Here is a 20,198-nt window from a genome sequence, read left to right as displayed (position 1 = left end):
ACAATCTAACGTAGATCCTTGAATCGTCAACTTCGCCTGTTCGAATTCCTAATGACGTCATTAGCTTTCTGGGTGTTATTCTCATTTTATCCCGGAAAAGAATGTAATTGACCAATCACAATACAGAAAACACTCGTATTCAGTTTACAATTCAGGATAACATTCCGTTATAAAATACTTACTGTCGCGTGTCTGTGTATTGCAGTACTTACTGTCATGTGTCTGTGTATTGTAGTACTTACTGTCATGTGTCTGTGTATTGTACTACTTACTGTCATGTGTGTGTATTGCAGTACTTACTGTCATGTGTCTGTGTATTGCAGTACTTACTGTCATGTGTCTGTGTATTGTACTACTTACTGTCATGTGTGTATTGCAGTACTTACTGTCACGTGTCTGTGTATTGCAGTACTTACTGTCATATTTCTGTGTATTGCAGTACTTACTGTCGCGTGTCTGTGTATTGCAGTACTTACTGTCATGTGTCTGTGTATTGCAGTACTTACTGTCATGTTTCTGTGTACTGTAGTACTTAGTCATGTGTCTGTGTATTGCAGAACTTATTGTCGTGTCTCTGTATTGTAAGTACTCGTGTGTGTGTGTATTGAAGTACTTACTGTCATGTGTCTGTGTATTGCAGTACTTACTGTCATGTCTGTGTATTGCAGTACTTACTGTCATGTGTCTGTGTATTGCAGTACTTACTGTCATGTGTCTGTGTATTGCAATACTTACTGTCATGTGTGTATTGTAGAACTTACTGTCATGTGTTTGTGTATTGCAGTACTTACTGTCGAGTGTCTGTGTATTGCAGTACTTACTGTCGCGTGTCTGTGCATTGCAGTACTTACTGTCATGTGTCTGTGTATTGTAGTACTTACTGTCATGTGTCTGTGTATTGCAGAACTTATTGTCGTGTCTGTGTATTGCAAGTACTCGTGTGTTGTGTACTGAAGTACTTACTGTCATGTGTCTGTGTATCGCAGTACTTACTGTCATGTGTCTGTGTATTGCAGTACTTACTATCATGTGTCTGTGTATTGCAGTACTTACTGTCATGTGTCTGTGTATCGCAGTACTTACTGTCGTGTGTCTGTGTATTGCAGTACTTACTGTCGTGTGTCTGTGTATTGCAGTACTTACTGTGAAGTGTTTGTGTATTGCAGTCTTTCTCAGCGAATCTACTACAGTGGTACTTCAACCGGATCTCTTTGAAACGCCTGTATTGCAGTACTTACTGTCATGTGTCTGTGTATTGCAGTACTTACTGTCGTGTGTCTGTGTATTGCAGTCTTTCTCAGTGAATCTACTACAGTGGTATTTCAACGGGATCTCTTTGAAACGCCTGTATTGCAGTACTTACTGTCATGTGTCTGTGTATTGCAGTACTTACTGTCATGTGTCTGTGTATTGCAGTACTTACTGTCATGTGTCTGTGTATTGCAGTCTTTCTCAGCGAACCTACTACAGTGGTACTTCAACAGGATCTCTTTGAAACGCCTATATTGCAGTACTTACTGTCATGTGTCTGTGTATTGCAGTCTTTCTCAGCGAATCTACTACAGTGGTATTTCAACAGGATCTCTTTGAAATGCCTGTATTGTAGTACTTACTGTCATGTGTCTGTGTACTGCAGTACTAACTGTCGTGTGTCTGTGTATTGCAGTACTTACTGTCGTGTGTCTGTGTATTGCAGTACTTACTGTCGTGTGTCTGTGTATTGCAGTCTTTCTCAGCGAATCTACTACAGTGGTACTTCAACAGGATCTCTTTGAAACGCCTGTATTCTTGCTCATCACATTTCTTCTCCTTCTCATCACTGTCCTTCAGATACTCAGCAAAACTGTTGTCGGACATTTTCATATCAACAAAATGATTCTTCTTCTCAGGTTTAGATGTCTTTAGCTTATCCCATTTGTTTTCTTTGTCGTCAGTTTTCTTCTCTGGTGTGTTTATATCCGAGTCTGCCTTGCTATCATCGTGTATTTCGGCAGAGTTCTTTAGGTTGGCAGGGAAGGCAGCGTGTGGTAGGGCAGTGTCAATCTTCAGCAATGGGTCAACTGGGATATTGTCAACATCCTTCTCATGTGCACTCTTGTCTGTGAAGAAAAGAAAAAAGAAAAGAAAAAAATTATATTTTTATCTTATTTGTTAATAGAGAAAATTATGAACAAGTTTTTATTTACTAATATAATTATGTTTTGTACATAAGCAATAACTGAGTTAAAATCCAGTTTGGGCTGCTATTACAAACACTACGATGATCCGAAACACAGACTATACAGACGCTGACAGTCTAAACAAGAAAATGCATTTCTTTCCTTCTTTCTTTTCCTACCGGCCTCGGTGGCGTCGTGATTAGGCCATCGGTCTACAGGTTGGTAGGTACTGGGTTCGGATCCCAGTCGAGGCATGGGATTTTTAATCTACATACCAACTCCAAACCCTGAGTGAGTGAGGAAGGCTCAATGGGTAGGTGTAAACCACTTGCACCGACCAGTGATCCATAACGACAGCGGGTTTCCTCTTAAAAACAGTGTCAGAATGACCATATGTTTGACGTCCAATAGCCGATGATAAGATAAAAAATCAATGTGCTCTAGTGGCGTCGTTAAATAAAACAAACTTTACTTTACTTTCTTTTCCTTTTGAAAAATTATTTTCGTGCTCATATCCAATTAAGGTTCAAGCATGCTGTCCTGGGCACACACCTCAGCTATCTGGACTGTCTGTCCAGGACAGTGGGTTAGTTGTTATTGGCTAGTGAGAGAGAAGAGGGTGTAGTGGTTTTACACCTACCAATTGAGTCGTTAAAACTCACTCTGGGTTTGAGCCGGTATCGGGCTGCGAACCCTGTACCTACCAACCTTATGTCTGATGGTCTAACCACGACACCACCAAGGCCGGTTTAAAATGTATTTAATATACTGAGTGACCCCCCGAAAACAATGACCCTATTGAGTATAAAATTACTTAAAAAGTATTGGGAGTGTAACGTTGATATTCCACACCCATTAATATATATGGATATTTTCCACCTTCAGTGAAAACTGTATGCCCTTTGGAAAAATAGTCACAGATTAAAAATTGTAAGTAAAAAAAATGTGATGCCAAAAGCTACATGTACATAAAATGATAACCGTACTGAACATGGAACTGTCTACAAAATTCATGTATGTGGGGTGGTAATTTTAATATTTCACATTCATTACTGTATGGCTTACTATATAAGATTTTTATTATTATTATTATGGAAAAATTGTGTTACATATACAGTGGACTAAACTGGATTCACTTGGGACTGATGAAATATGTCGGTTTAAACAGAGTGCCAGTGTAGACAAGAGTTCATCCAGAGTTATGGTTCTTGCAATATAGTGATCAGAAAATACCAATGTAAATAAAATGTTATATTCACCAAACGTTTGGATTATTTCACTTTATGTTCTAAGGAGAGTTAGATATGTTGCCATTTTTGTGGTCACTCTGCCATTGAAAATTAGTAAGACAATGTGAAACGGAAGCGTCCTTCATATTGATGCAGATAATAGTTTTAACACAACAGAGCAGTAAGATACAATGTAGGTATGAACACATACAAATCATAATCTAATTTATCTTGCTACCTACACACATTACAACAGATGTGGTTCATTGTTTATTAAGCCTTTGAAGAGGTGTGATTATTTCATAACACTTTGGTGTTCTAATTACTGGGGAACTGCCATCATCATTTAAAAGGTGACCACTGGCAGACAATACAGGTAAGATCGCATGCTGGTGTAGACAGAGCCAATTTTTACATAAACCATTCTTTTGTTCTTGAATTTGTATCTGAAGTCCAGAATAGACAACAGGATCAGTTCTGTACTAGTTAACCTTGTGAGTTGAGACAGGTATCTGTGGTGATGAAGTACTAACCTTGTGAGTTGAGACAGGTATCTGTGGTGATGAAGTACTAACCTTGTGAGTTGAGACAGGTATCTGTGGTGATGAAGTACTAACCTTGTGAGTTGAGACAGGTATCTGTGGTGATGAAGTACTAACCTTGTGAGTTGAGACAGGTATCTGTGGTGATGAAGTACTAACCTTGTGAGTTGAGACAGGTATCTGTGGTGATGAAGTACTAACCTTGTGAGTTGAGACAGGTATGTGTGGTGATCAAGTACTAACCTTGTGAGTTGAGACAGGTATCTGTGGTGATGAAGTACTAACCTTGTGAGTTGAGACAGGTATGTGTGGTGATCAAGTACTAACCTTGCGAGTTGAGACAGGTATCTGTGGTGATCAAGTACTAACCTTGCGAGTTGAGACAGGTATCTCTAGTGATGAAGTACTAACCTTGTGAGTTGAGACAGGTATCTGTGGTATATGTGGTGATGAAGTACTAACCTTGCGAGTTGAGACGTGTATCTGTGGTGATGAAGTACTAACCTTGCGAGTTGAGACGTGTATCTGTGGTGATGAAGTACTAACCTTGCGAGTTGAGACAGGTATCTGTGGTGATGAAGTACTAACCTTGCGAGTTGAGACAGGTATCTGTGGTGATGAAGTACTAACCTTGCGAGTTGAGACAGGTATCTGTGGTGATGAAGTACTAACCTTGCGAGTTGAGACGTGTATCTGTAGTGATGAAGTACTAACCTTGCGAGTTGAGACAGGTATCTGTGGTGATGAAGTACTAACCTTGCGAGTTGAGACGTGTATCTGTGGTGATGAAGTACTAACCTTGCGAGTTGAGACAGGTATCTGTGGTGATGAAGTACTAACCTTGCGAGTTGAGACGTGTATCTGTGGTGATGAAGTACTAACCTTGCGAGTTGAGACAGGTATCTGTGGTGATGAAGTACTAACCTTGTGAGTTGAGACAGGTATCTCTGGTGATGAAGTACTAACCTTGTGAGTTGAGACAGGTATCTGTGGTGATGAAGTACTAACCTTGCGAGTTGAGACGTGTATCTGTAGTGATCAAGTACTAACCTTGCGAGTTGAGACAGGTATCTGTGGTGATCAAGTACTAACCTTGCGAGTTGAGTATCAGAGTTGAGACAGGTATCTGTGGTGATGAAGTACTAACCTTGCGAGTTGAGACAGGTATCTGTGGTGATGAAGTACTAACCTTGCGAGTTGAGACGTGTATCTGTAGTGATCAAGTACTAACCTTGCGAGTTGAGACAGGTATCTGTGGTGATCAAGTACTAACCTTGCGAGTTGAGACAGGTATCTGTGGTGATGAAGTACTAACCTTGCGAGTTGAGACAGGTATCTGTGGTGATGAAGTACTAACCTTGCGAGTTGAGACAGGTATCTGTGGTGATGAAGTACTAACCTTGCGAGTTGAGACAGGTATCTCTAGTGATGAAGTACTAACCTTGCGAGTTGAGACAGGTATCTCTAGTGATGAAGTACTAACCTTGCGAGTTGAGACAGGTATCTCTGTGGTCTATTTTGATGTGGTCTCGCCGTACGCACGCTGTCCGGTGTAACTCGCAGTGACTCGGGTACCACTGACCGTCCGAGCCACACACTGGCTTGTAGTGACCACGGCAACCCGAGTTATCAAGGCACACGCAGGTCCCCTTGTGGCAGAGCCGCCCCATGCGGCAGTCAAAGTCTTCCGAACACTTCTCTGTTTAGGAAACAAATTAAAAAATGGTTATTTACTGAATAAATGCACTCTGAAATGTCAAAGCACTTTATGTGTTTGCATCCATATAAACAAGAGTGAAACTGACAAGTTTCAAGAGGTAACTGACTCTAAAAAAACCTCAGTGTGCTTTCTGATAATCAGTTTTACAAGTAACTTTTACTTTTCATATTAATATGATTTTGATACTCTTGTTATAATGTCTCCAATTTGATTTTTGTCTTGGTAATGTTTCAACTGTTTATTTCCGCATTCCTTTGCTTGTCATACAATGTCATAGGATTATGTGACATCACTAAATCCCATCAGTTTTAACACATTGCGGGAAATTGTAAGCATTGGCGTATTTCGATTCTGATAAACAAAGCAGGAATGTATGAGTCTTATGGATAACATTATGTAATAAAACAATTATTGACCACATTTCGGGCAATATCATGTTTTATCCTATAATTTACCCATGACATCCATGTTATAAACTCATGTGATAATTTAGTATATTAACCCAGTTAATAATGGTATGCAAATCTGCAAGGTCTAGGTAATTTGTTGCTGTGGATGGGTCGTTTGCTTATAAGCTAACAAGACCTGTATACCTAAGCGTAACATTTTCAAAGATTTAGTTAAAGTGCGTGAAGTCAAACTAATTTATGCTAATCGTGATGACATCATATTACCGATGGCGGCAACTTTTGTACTGTAATTTACTAAACATTTCATAAAAATATTATTTTAAAAGTGTTATAGGATAAATAAAATTCGCTACTTGTGTTTTTGAATATGTAAAATATCAACCTCGTCCAGTTAATCAGTATTGGTCTCGGCAAAGCCTCGACAAATACTGATTAACTCGGTTGATATTTTTCATATTAAAAAACACTTGTGACGAATCCTATATTTATGGACCGAAGAAATTGATATTGACCTCGGTCGACATCAATTTCTTTGGTCCATAAAACATGATATTGGCCACAATGATGGTCAATAATTTATAAGTAACATAATTATAAAAGTATAAGAATTTGGTCCAATGGCATAATCTAGTAATGGACTTTTTGTAACAAATAAGATGATATAATGTTTCAATGTACTAGTTTCGGTGACTTGTTGCAAATAAATGTGTAGTTAGCTTGTTAAGTCAGTAGACTCTTCATCAACAACAGGCAGAACTTGCAACTTCTAGTGACCAAGTCACATTCTCATACAAACAATATTAACAGATATTCATACATGAAACATTTCTTAAAATCACTATCACTACACATTAAAGCAATAATCTTGTTACAGAAATCAGCCAGTCCTTAATCAGGCACAACTTCTAATTTCAAATATTTCTAAACAAGTCAGAAGTGAGTTACTAGGTTTTACCACTGGATGGCAGAAGACCTAAAATGGACATTAGGTTTACCTAGTGGAATGGACTCCAGGTAGACCGGTTCCTTCTTTGACATCTTCTGTTTCTTGCCTGATGGCGTCACCATCATGGAGTGCTCGTTCCCCAGTCCCGGGGGTGGGGGGTTCGGACTGGTCTTCAAGTCTGGCTTCGTCTTGGCGTACTCCTTGAGGTATTCTGAGTTGTACAAGTTCTTCTTCACCGAGTGATGTTTGTCCGACTTGGCCGGCGAATCATCAAACACAATGGGATGCACTTCCTCCACTACAGCTTCTTTCTTGCTACTGCTGCTGCTGCTGGTATCCGGGACAAGCATGTCATCACCGTAACTCTTTTTAACAGAATTCTTCTCATCCGAGTGATCAAAAGAATTGAATTTGTCTGGCAGTGCAGCATTTTCTCCAGACTTCTTGGCTTCCTGCTGAGCGATCTCATCATCAATTTCTTTGTAGTCCTGATCTTGGAAATCATCATCATCAAATTTAGAAAAATCCCATGGTTTGTTTTCCTGCTGCAGCTTTTCCGCGTAATCGTAGATCCTGTCGTTCAGACTTGGTTCAACTTTAAGGCTTTTCTGGGCAAACTCGGTATCATCACCATGTTTTGAGAAGACGGTGGCAGCTTTCTTTCCAAGGTCATTCTCTTTATGAAGAAATTCACGTGACTTCACATTCTCTTTTCTTTCAGTTTCAGCTTGTTTCTGAACATCTACATCTTTCTGGATTTTAGTCTTTTTTTCATTCTTGGACTGTTTTGGGGGTTTTGGCTTCACGTCAGCCTGCCATTTAGTATCTAGTTTGGGTGAATATTTAGTATCACTGTAACTATCATCCTCAATGTACCTCTTAGACCAGAAGTCATCATAGAACAGGTTCTTCTCATCGTCATCCTGCAAAAGAAAAAACAACAGGTACATGTATAAGACATTTCATACAAAATGCTATTGCAAAATGTTTATAACGAAAGCCTCCATGGGCACAACCACCGTTATGATCACATGACTTAACATAGAAGTGGATTTATATATGGTAGTCATGTATATAGCCTATAGTCTTGGCTAATGAGGGTTAACTATATACATGGCAATCATACTTTTTATGGCCACCACACGCCATCCAAACTATCCTGCTTTAATGAAACAATGTTACAGAATGGGGAATCCAGCTTGCAGATTTAACATGGGGAAGTCAACTCCTGTCTGTATGAAAATTAGCAAAACAGGGCCAGCTGCAAATCCAACTAGACTACATGCACATAAAACAATTAATTGTTAATAAATGGAATAATCAGGATCAAGCACAGAAAATGCTAATTCAGTACTCTGTAAAAGCCACTGCATGTGTGTTCTTGTCTTTTGGAAAGTGTCTATAAAATATTCTTCCCTGCTATCAAGATTTGAAATTGACATGGAACAAGAGGCGACTGTCACATTGTTTTCTGACAATCAGGTTCAAGGGCTGCTTTTGTTTTCCATCTTATTATGGAAGTATTATACAACTATAGAATTTGTATCGATATCTGTGCTTTAGAACCACTTCCCAATTTCTAGCTTTTGCACCAAAATAAAAAATTTACGAAGCAAAGATGGATACCACTCAACAAAAGGGGAGAGGTATAGCAAAGTGGTAAAGCTCTTGCATGATGCACGGTCAGTATAGGATCGATCTTTGTCCCTGCCCCATTGAGCTATTTCTCTTTCCAGCCAGTGATCCACAACTGGTGTATGTACAACCCTGTTTGTCAGATGCTGCATATAAAGATCCCTTGCTGCTAATAAGAAAGAGTAGCCCACTGCATGGTGCAGTGGCTTTCCTCTCTCATTATCCGAGTGGTCCTTAACCATTTGCCCGATGACATATAATCACAATTAAAATTTGTTCAAAGTGTCATTAAATAAAACATTCCTTCCTTCCTTCCTTGCCATGCCACAAAATAAATTTCAAGCCTTGACTATTCAGTTGTAAACGCCTACATTGTGGTGGCCAAGTGTTGTAATTACAGTGAGCTTTAAGAACACCTGGTCACCAGTTTACTACATGTACGTGCTGAGTGCTGTCAAACAAACATTCCTATTTCCCCTTTGTTCCACCATCTTTGTGTTCTTCGCGAGCCAATAATGAAACCAAACTCATTTCCCCATCACCGCTAGCAATGTTACAACTTCAAGGTGTTGATCAGACCATTTTCAGTACTGGGCAAAAAAACAACCCCAAAACAAAAAACTAATTACGGCAGTTTCTGCATATTTGAAGAACTACATGCAGGTTGTTTACAGGCAACATATTGATGATGGCAAAACTAACAAAACCAATAAACCAGGTGGAATGCCAACATCTCTACATTACAATAAAGTGGTGAGAAATGCTAGGTGAACGATTTGTGAAATTCATTAAACAGACAACAGCTGAGCAGTTATTAGAAGAATCTATGAATAAAATTATGGTGAAAGGATAAGCAGCAGATGAGAAGCTGTGTGAAATGGATGTGAAAAAAGCGTTGATGATGGTGGCGCCAGTCAGGCCAATCAATATGTGGATGGATCTCGAGGTTATCACAGATTTCAAACATAACATATGAATTACTGCTCCAGAAATCTTCACTGGTAACTGGTTTAACTTCGTTTTGTTTTCCCACTAATCGACTGTAATGCAGATGACTGTGAGATAACCCACAAATAAAAGGAATGTGTGTTAAACTATACAATGACCACATAATTTAAATCAGGTTTTATAACATAGTCAGTCAGAGACAGACAGACAGACAGACAGACAGACAGACTGATAAACAGAATGATAGATATAAACACTCTGAAACATACATTAACAAGTTTAGTGGTGGTTAAAGAGATCTTACCTATAGCATATACATGTATGCAGACTATGGAGTTTGTCAGTGGATAAAAATTACCATGGACAATCAATATGGAAACCCTTTTTTAAAAGTAAGAGATTATTATCAGCTTTTTATCAAAGAACATGGTCACTAACAGTTTTCTAGATTTCTGGGGGAAAAAAATCATGATTTTCACATCTTTATTACAATGTTAATCACATGTGCAAGTAAAAAAGCACTATTTGGAATGGCATAAAACACCAGTTATACAGAGTGGGACGAATGTTATGACCTCATATTATCAGTAAGCTACTCTAGTAGGTAGTACTAAACCAAATAACTTCCGGCTGGGTCAAGTTCGAGGTGCACTGAACATTTGAAAATATATGCAATTTTATTCCACTAGTACCATTGTGCCAAGTAGCCTTATGCTTGAAACATGTATGGGGTACCTGTAAAAAAAAGTACTCGAATTTTGTGCGGAACTAAGGTAGTCATAGACGCTACCCATTATCTCAGAAATGAGCAGCTTGACCCCCAATTTTTTCTTATTCATTTTAAGGGTGAGGGGTGGTAGTATTTATATCTGTGGCATTTATGTTGATTGATACGCTGCAGGTAGGACTTTTAGCCACATATGTTACTATTGTCATCTATGGGATTTGATTTGGTAGTATATACCCAGTAACTGTTGAAGTAAGCTGTGGGACCCTCAAGACTGATCACATCATATTACCCCTGTGACGAATGGATTATGGAATCGATAAATAGTGACCATTCTAAACATGGGAATACATGTATACTGTCTGCAAAAACAAATGGCTGTTTGTACAGAAACCTTATACTTCCCGAGGAAAGCACGGCAGCGGTTTCTGTTTCATCCACTGGGAGTTCTGTGATTAGGATTTCAAATTTGTCTAAAGCTCCTCAAGGAACAAAGTGAAAATTAAGTAGAAATCACACTTTACACTACCATAAAGAAACTGTAGATGAAGTTAATGGATATCTATCAACAACAGTTAGAGATGGTAAGTCGAGGATAACAAAACATACTTGGATGATGATTTCATTTATTCTTGCTCTTATATCCAATTACGGTTCAAGCACAGTGCCCAGGGCTTGCAACTCAGCGGCCCACGTGTCATTCCAGGAGGAGGATGAAGGGCTTGTTAGTGTGAAAGAGGATTATTTCATTTCATTTTAACTTCATTTTAGATATCTATGTAGTTAAGTCGGCCTAGGCACACACACCAGAACAGTCTGGGCTGTCTGTCCAGGGTTAATGATTACTTGTTTGTGGTTAGTGAGAAACAAGTCCATGTAGTAGCCTTATACCTTAAGGTATTCCCACTTAGCCATAAAAAAATTTTGTTTTGTTTAATAACACCACTAGAGCACATTGATTTATTAATCATCAGATATTGGATGTCAAACATTCTGTAATTGTGACATATAGTCTTAGAGAGGAAACCCACTGCATTTTTTTCATTTGTAGCAAGGGATCTTTTATATGCACCATCCCAGAGACAGGATAACACATACCATGGCCTTTGATATATCAGTCGTGATGCACTGGCTGGAACGATAAATAGCCCAATGGGTCCACCAACATGGATTTGATCCCAAACTGACCGTGCATCAAGCGAGCACTTTACCAGTAGGCTACGTCCTGACCCCCCACTTAGCCATTGAGCCTCACTCTAGCCAGTGATATTATTAGGAATAGAACAGGTAAAAATTAAACAATAGGTGGCTATAAATGTCACAACTGTAACAAATTGGCACCGAAGCACCTAACATTAAGTACCAGCTAATTACTAGCCAATCAGTAATGAACTTTCCAACACATAAAATATACAGATTAATTTTTAAAACACCAACATTCTATACCAGGTGAATATTATTAAATAGGCAGCAAAACTCGCCTGCTAGGTAGCACATGTAAGTAGTAAGTAGGAGCCAGTACTGAAATGGAATACCTACAGCATTAAGTTCAATGAATTAACTACTATGTCAATCACCAAGGTCAGTTAGAAACCAGGAGTATCTGTAGGTGCTTTTCAATATAGGACAGCACATACCACAACTTTTGATATAACAGTCGTAAAGTGCAAGGATATAAAGGCTACAACACTCAATTTTCCAAAGTGAGTCATCAATCTACTGATGACCGGAGACCAATGCTGCTTAACTTCTGTATCACAAAGAACCAGTTTTTCAAAGTGGGATAGCCAAAGCTTAAGAAACATATGGAGCCATATTTAATATCCATAAACAACATGAGAACAATACATACATCACCTTTAACACAAGGACACTAACATTGAGTTACTGAGCTCACCAAAATATTAAATACACAGACCTCACATCCAATAACCGCTAGCTAATTTCCTTTGATGTTCACAATCCAGTACCATTTGGGAATGATAATGGCCAATAATCAATCGTTTGATAATGAAATGGGCCGGGTAATTGGAACCTGGACAAGCACGAGTTGTAGTCTTCCAGTCAATTAGATTGACGTTTCTGGAGATAAATGGACAATGACTGAAAACAATGCAATACAAACTCCCCTCCATATGCAGACAATGAACAATGGTTGACAATTTTATATTGTGTTATCTTTACATGTATTTTATTAATGAAGAGTTGTTTCGGAATGTTTTCCAAAAAATTAGTTAACGTTTGTTTTGTTTAATGACATCACTAGAGCACACCAATTTATTAATCATTGGCTATTAGATGTCAAACATCTGGTAATTATGACATTGTCTTAAGAGAGGAAACCCACAACATTTTTCCATTAGTAGCAAGGAATCTTTTATATGCATCATCCCAGACAAGATAGCACATACCACAGCTTTGATACACCAGTTGTGGTGCACTGTCTGGAATGAGAAATAATCCACTGAAGGGAATCGATCCTAGACTGTGCATCAAAGTGAGTGCTCTACCACTGGGCTACGTCCCCGACCTCACCCCACCCCACCCCCAAATGTTTTCAGGACATGAAATATAGCAGCCCACAAAAAGGATTCCAATTGTTTAGACTTAGCAGGTGAACTACAAATGTATGTGCTAAAACTACAAAAAACACCAAACACATTGTTTGGACGTGGATCCTCTACAATATTAATTCATCCATACCACTGCTAACGGTGCTATACTGTTTACCTTTTACTGTGTTCAGGAAGAGACAACCAAGAGACGTGGTATTGATAATCAATTTCCTCTATGACAACCACTAGATCCATCAATCAAGTGTCATGTACCTTTAGGTAGATCTAATTGGTTGTTAAAGAGTCAGAGAAAACAATGTGCTCAACAAAATCAATTAAGGGGCAGGTAGATTTTGTGGTCAGTTGTTGGGTTGCAAAGTGATTTTAGACAGCTAAACATCAATAAATTCAAACAAAAAACATTTTTTATAATTACAAATTAGAGTACACATAAATCAGTTTCTAATCGGTTACATAATGATGTCTCATCTGAAGTAATGACATCATTTTCTGCCGTTTCTCGAAGGATAACATTCAGTTTTTCAGTGACATCTTCCAATCAGAATAGAATACATTATATAACGGCTGGAAGTTTGTAATTATTATTATGTTAGTAAGCTTTGATCATAGATGATTTATAAACACTGGTGGATAAAACAATGTGCTGGGCTGTCATTAAACATACATGTACACTCTTTACCTTTACTGAAGAATATAATATGCAAAATATACAATCACCCTACATTTTATTTAGTCAAACTGGTCTACAAAGAATACATTTTTGAAAAGATAGATGAAAAATTATCTTGGACCAAAATAATCTGTAAAACTATTGTAAAGGAAATGATTTATTTAACGACGCACTCAACACATTTTATTTACGGTTATATGGTGTCACATATGGTTAAGAAACACAGATATTAAGAGAGGAAACCTGCTGTCGCCACTTCATGGGCTACTCTTTTCGATTAGCAGCAAGGGATCTTTTATAAACACCATCCCATAGACAGGATAGCACATACCACAGCCTTTGGTGTACCAGTCGTGGTGCACTGGATGGAGCAATAATATAACTATAGTAACTCAAAAATACTAATTACCAAGGTACTAATTATTGAAAGACACCTATTATAGACAATGCTTCTTGTATAAGGTACCCATTATAGACAATGGTTTATGTATACGGTACTAGTTATAGACAATGGTTTATGTATACGGTACTAGTTATAGACAATGGTTTATGTATAAGGTACTAGTCACAGACAATGGTTTATGTATAAGGTACTAGTCACAGACAATGGTTTATGTATAAGGTACTAGTCACAGACAATGGTTTATGTATACTGTACTAGTTACAGACAATGGTTTATGTATAAGGTACTAGTTACAGACAGTGGTTTGTGTATACGGTACTAGTTACAGACAATGGTTTATGTATACGGTACTAGTTACAGACAATGGTTTATGTATAAGGTACTAGTCACAGACAATGGTTTATGTATAAGGTACTAGTCACAGACAATGGTTTATGTATAAGGTACTAGTCACAGACAATGGTTTATGTATACTGTACTAGTTACAGACTGGTTTATGTATACGGTACTAGTTACAGACAGTGGTTTGTGTATACGGTACTAGTTACAGACAGTGGTTTGTGTATACTGTACTAGTTACACAGTGATTTATGTATACTGTACTAGTTACAGACAATGGTTTATGTATACTGTACTAGTTACAGACAATGGTTTATGTATACTGTACTAGTTATAGACAATGGTTTATGTATACGGTACTAGTTACAGACAATGGTTTATGTATACGGTACTAGTCACAGACAATGGTTTATGTATAAGGTACTAGTCACAGACAATGGTTTATGTATAAGGTACTAGTCACAGACAATGGTTTATGTATACGGTACTAGTCACAGACAATGGTTTATGTATACGGTACTAGTCACAGACAATGGTTTATGTATACTGTACTAGTTACAGACAATGGTTTATGTATAAGGTACTAGTTACAGACAATGGTTTATGTATACGGTACTAGTTACAGACAATGGTTTATGTATACGGTACTAGTTACAGACAATGGTTTATGTATACGGTACTAGTTACAATGGTTTATGTATACGGTACTAGTTACAATGGTTTATGTATACGGTACTAGTTACAGACAATGGTTTATGTATAAGGTACTAGTTACAATGGTTTATGTATAAGGTACTAGTCACAGACAATGGTTTATGTATAAGGTACTAGTTACAGACAATGGTTTATGTATACGGTACTAGTTACAGACAATGGTTTATGTATAAGGTACTAGTCACAATGGTTTATGTATACTGTACTAGTTACAGACAATGGTTTATGTATAAGGTACTAGTTACAATGGTTTATGTATACGGTACTAGTTACAGACAATGGTTTATGTATACGGTACTAGTTACAGACAATGGTTTATGTATACGGTACTAGTTACAGACAATGGTTTATGTATAAGGTACTAGTTACAATGGTTTATGTATACTGTACTAGTTACAGACAATGGTTTATGTATAATGTATACGGTACTAGTTACAGACAATGGTTTATGTATACGGTACTAGTTACAGACAGTGGTTTATGTATACGGTACTAGTTACACACTGGTTTATGTATACGGTACTAGTTACAGACAGTGGTTTATGTATACGGTACTAGTTACAGACTGGTTTATGTATACGGTACTAGTTACAGACAGTGGTTTGTGTATACGGTACTAGTTACAGACAGTGGTTTGTGTATACTGTACTAGTTACACAGTGATTTATGTATACTGTACTAGTTACAGACAATGGTTTATGTATACTGTACTAGTTACAGACAATGGTTTATGTATACTGTACTAGTTATAGACAATGGTTTATGTATACGGTACTAGTTACAGACAATGGTTTATGTATACGGTACTAGTCACAGACAATGGTTTATGTATAAGGTACTAGTCACAGACAATGGTTTATGTATAAGGTACTAGTCACAGACAATGGTTTATGTATAAGGTACTAGTCACAGACAATGGTTTATGTATAAGGTACTAGTCACAGACAATGGTTTATGTATACGGTACTAGTTACAGACAATGGTTTATGTATAATGTGACTTTTATACAGCAATTCTTGTAGAATGTGTCCACTACAGACAATTGGTTCATATATACAAGATGTTGTCTATAGCAGGTTCAGTTACAACACTCAGATACATCCATTTTCAAATCAGCATTTTTTTTTATTCAACTATCTATCTCAGTGGTGTCATGATTAAACCATCGGACATAAGGCTGGTAGGTACTGGGTTCGCCTCCTGGTATCAGCTCCATCCCAGAGTGAGTTTAACAACTCAGTGGATAGGTTTAAGGCCACTACATCGATTTCTCTCTCACTAACCACTAGCAACTAGCAACTAACTAACTACTAACCCTCTTTTGTGGAAAGACAGTCCAGATAGCTGAAGTGCGTGCCCAGGACCATAATTGGTTATAAGCACGGAAATAACTACAAATAAAATGAATGTATATCTATTTTCAAGAACTATGTAATAACACATGTATTATACATGTGTTTATTTGTGTATTCAGCACATTATTTTCTACACCTATGTGATAACAAATGTATTATACAGATTTCAGTATTCCACCACCTGAAACTGCGACGGCAAATTGTTTGTGGGAAACAAAAATAACAGTATGCATGACACAGGAGGCCAGTTTATTGATTCGGTAATACGGTCCAAGTATGATGCACAGCCACAGGAAATAATCATAGCTTAATTATAAAATGTTTCTTTTCGCTTGTCAACAAACTCTTCAATAATTTAACTACGAGAACCTCAAAACAAAGGACTCGGGTGAAGTGGTGGTGTTATTAGAGAGGTGGTGCTATTAGAGAGTTGGTGTTATTAGGGAGGTGGTTTTATTAGAGGTGGTGCTATTTTAGAGAGGTAGTTTTATTAGAGTTGGTGCTATTAGCGAGGTGGTGTTATTAGAGAGTTGGTTTTATTAGAGGTGGTGTTATTAGAGAGTTGGTTTTATTAGAGGTGGTGTTATTAGAGAGTTGGTGTTATTAGAAAGTTGGTGTTATTAGAGAGGTGATTTTATTAGAGGGGTGGTGTTATTAGAGAGTTGGTGTTAATAGAGAGGTGGTGTTATTAGAGAGTTGGTGTTATTAGAGAGGTGGTGTTAATAGAGAGGTGGTGTTATTAGAGAGGTGGTGTTATTAGAGTTGGTGTTAATAGAGGTGGTGTTATTAGAGAGTTGGTGTTAATAGAGAGGTGGTGTTAATAGAGAGTTGGTGTTAATAGAGAGGTGGTGTTATTAGAGAGGTGGTGTTAATAGAGAGGTGGTGTTATTAGAGAGGTGGTGTTATTAGAGAGTTGGTGTTAATAGAGAGGTGGTGCTATTAGAGGTGGTTTTATTAGAGAGGTGGTGTTAATAGAGAGGTGGTGTTAATAGAGAGTTGGTGTTAATAGAGAGGTGGTGTTATTAGAGAGGTGGTGTTATTAGAGAGTTGGTGTTAATAGAGAGTTGGTGCTATTAGAGGTGGTTTTATTAGAGGTGGTGTTAATAGAGAGGTGGTGTTATTAGAGAGGTGGTGTTATTAGAGAGTTAGTGTTATTAGAGAGGTGGTGTTATTAGAGAGGTGGTGTTATAGAGGTTGTGTTAATAGAGAGGTGGTGTTATTAGAGAGGTAGTGTTATTAGAGAGGTAGTGTTAATAGAGAGGTGGTGTTATTAGAGAGGTGGTGTTATTAGAGAGGTAGTGTTATTAGAGAGGAGGTGTTAATAGAGAGTTAGTGTTATTAGAGAGGTGGTATTATTAGGGAGGTAGTGTTAATAGAGAGTTAGTGTTATTAGAGAGTTGGTGTTATTAGAGAGGTGGTTTTATTAGAGAGGTGGTGTTACTAGAGTTTGTGTTATTAGAGAGGTGGTGTTATTAGAGAGGTAGTGTTAATAGAGAGGTGGTGTTATTAGAGAGGTGGTGTTATTAGAGAGATGGTGTTAATAGAGAGGTGGTGTTATTAGAGAGGTGGTGTTATTAGAGAGTTAGTGTTATTAGAGAGGAGGTGTTAATAGAGAGTTAGTGTTATTAGAGAGGTGGTATTATTAGGGAGGTAGTGTTAATAGAGAGTTAGTGTTATTAGAGAGTTGGTGTTATTAGAGAGGTGGTTTTATTAGAGAGGTGGTGTTACTAGAGTGTGTTATTAGAGAGGTGGTGTTATTAGAGAGGTGGTGTTAATAGAGAGTTAGTGTAATTAGAGAGGTGGTGTTATCAGGGAGGTAGTGTTACTAGAGAGGTTGTTAATGAAACACTTCAACAGACACAGTTAATAAATAGTAAGAGTAGGGTGTAAACAAGGCCTACTGGAGACAGCCTCAATTTCTAGAGGTCTTGTAAGCTGATTAAATTGATCACCAGATGGCTGGAGTCTGGCTCAGTCAGTAGGGAGTTTGTCCGATATGCTTTGGTTGAAGGATCGAATCCCATCGATGGCCTATTCCCAGTCTGATAGCGGTTTTTTCTCATCCTAACTAGTCCCCATGACTGGTTTATCTGGTGGCAGAGCATTTTGGTTAATTAATCATGGGTTAGCGGATGACAAACAATTTGGTAATTAATTGTGATACTGAGTCTTCAAGAGGAAATCTGCTACATTTTTCAATTAGCAGCAAGAGATCTACTATATGCATTTCCCATAGTTGGGCCAGCACATACATGTGCAACAGCCTTTGATAGACTAGTTGAGGGGTTTTGGATGAAAAACCTGCCATGGATCCCACAAGGAGGTTCGATCTTATGACTCAAGCACATCAGGGGAACTCTCTATACATGTATGAAAATATTTGTTTTGTTATGGTGTGCATACAAGTCTGTCAAAAAAGTTTCACATTGATGTTTTTAATCATTGGGTTTTTGGATGTCAAACATTTGGTAATTTTGACATATAGTCTTAAACACCCACTTCATTTTTCCATTAGTAGCAAGGGATCTTTTATATGCACCATCCCAGACAGGATAGCACATACCATGACCTTTGATATACCACCAGTCATGATGCACTGGTTGGAATGAGAAATAGCACAATAGGCTCACCGATGGGGACTGATCCCCGACCAACAGTTCACACCACTTCAGATAATAGATGTGAAGATAAATAAGTGAAAAAAAGAAGAAAAAAAAGAATGGAAATGGTATGAAATAAAACAGATACATGTAGTAACAGAAATGAACAAATAAAGGGCAACAGAATTATGAATGAAAGTGAAATTAAATACATGAAGGGAAATGTAAATTAACTAAATGGTAGTGAAATAAACAAAAGTGGAAGTAATAATTCAATAGTCTACAATCCAAACTGATCCATAATAAACTCTAGTCTACAGAGATCCCGTCATTAAGACTGTATAATAAACTCTAGTCCACAGAGACTCCATACCATCGACAGTCTATATAGACATTATCCTGTCATTAAGGCCGTATAATAAACTCTAGTCCACAGAGACTCCATACCATCGACAGTCTATATATCCCGCCATTAAGGCTGTATAATAAACTCTAGTCCACAGAGACTCCATACAGTCGACAGTCTATATAGATATTATCCCGTCATTAAAGCCGTATAATAACTCTAGTCCACAGAGACTCCATACTATCGACAGTCTATATAGACATTATCCCGTCATTAAGGCTGTATAATAAACTCTAGTCCACAGAGACTCCACACAGTTGACAGTCTATATAGACATTATCCTGTCATTAAGGCCGTATAATAAACTCTAGTCCACAGAGACTCCATACCATCGACAGTCTATATAGACATTATCCTGTCATTAAGGCTGTATAATAAACTCTAGTCCACAGAGACTCCATACCATCGACAGTCTATATAGACATTATCCTGTCATTAAGGCCGTATAATAAACTCTAGTCCACAGAGACTCCATACCATCGACAGTCTATATAGACATTATCCTGTCATTAAGGCTGTATAATAAACTCTAGTCCACAGAGACTCCATACCATCGACAGTCTATATAGACATTATCCTGTCATTAAGGCCGTATAATAAACTCTAGTCCACAGAGACTCCATACCATCGACAGTCTATATATCCCGCCATTAAGGCTGTATAATAAACTCTAGTCCACAGGGACTCCACACAGTCGACAGTCTATATAGACATTATCCCGTCATTAAGGCTGTATAATAAACTCTAGTCCACAGAGACTCCATACAGTCGACAGTCTATATAGATATTATCCCGTCATTAAAGCCGTATAATAACTCT

The 20,198-nt window shown here is 37.9% G+C and overlaps 1 protein-coding gene across 1 annotated transcript in view; it reads right to left on the bottom strand.

Annotated features, from left to right (window-relative positions):
* LOC121378659 overlaps positions 1-20,198 on the bottom strand; it is a 110,022-nt gene that overhangs the window by 27,272 nt on the left and 62,552 nt on the right. The window contains exons 3-5 of the mRNA XM_041506936.1: positions 7,056-7,929; positions 5,414-5,629; positions 1,704-2,099 (exon numbers count right to left, since the gene is read on the bottom strand). Of these exons, the coding sequence (XP_041362870.1) occupies positions 1,704-2,099; positions 5,414-5,629; positions 7,056-7,929 (1,486 nt within the window). The remainder of the gene's footprint in view (positions 1-1,703; positions 2,100-5,413; positions 5,630-7,055; positions 7,930-20,198) is intronic.

This window comes from Gigantopelta aegis, chromosome 8 (assembly GCF_016097555.1).
Source record: "Gigantopelta aegis isolate Gae_Host chromosome 8, Gae_host_genome, whole genome shotgun sequence".
Taxonomy (NCBI): domain Eukaryota; kingdom Metazoa; phylum Mollusca; class Gastropoda; order Neomphalida; family Peltospiridae; genus Gigantopelta; species Gigantopelta aegis.
This window is presented reverse-complemented; position numbering and strand designations above follow the sequence as displayed.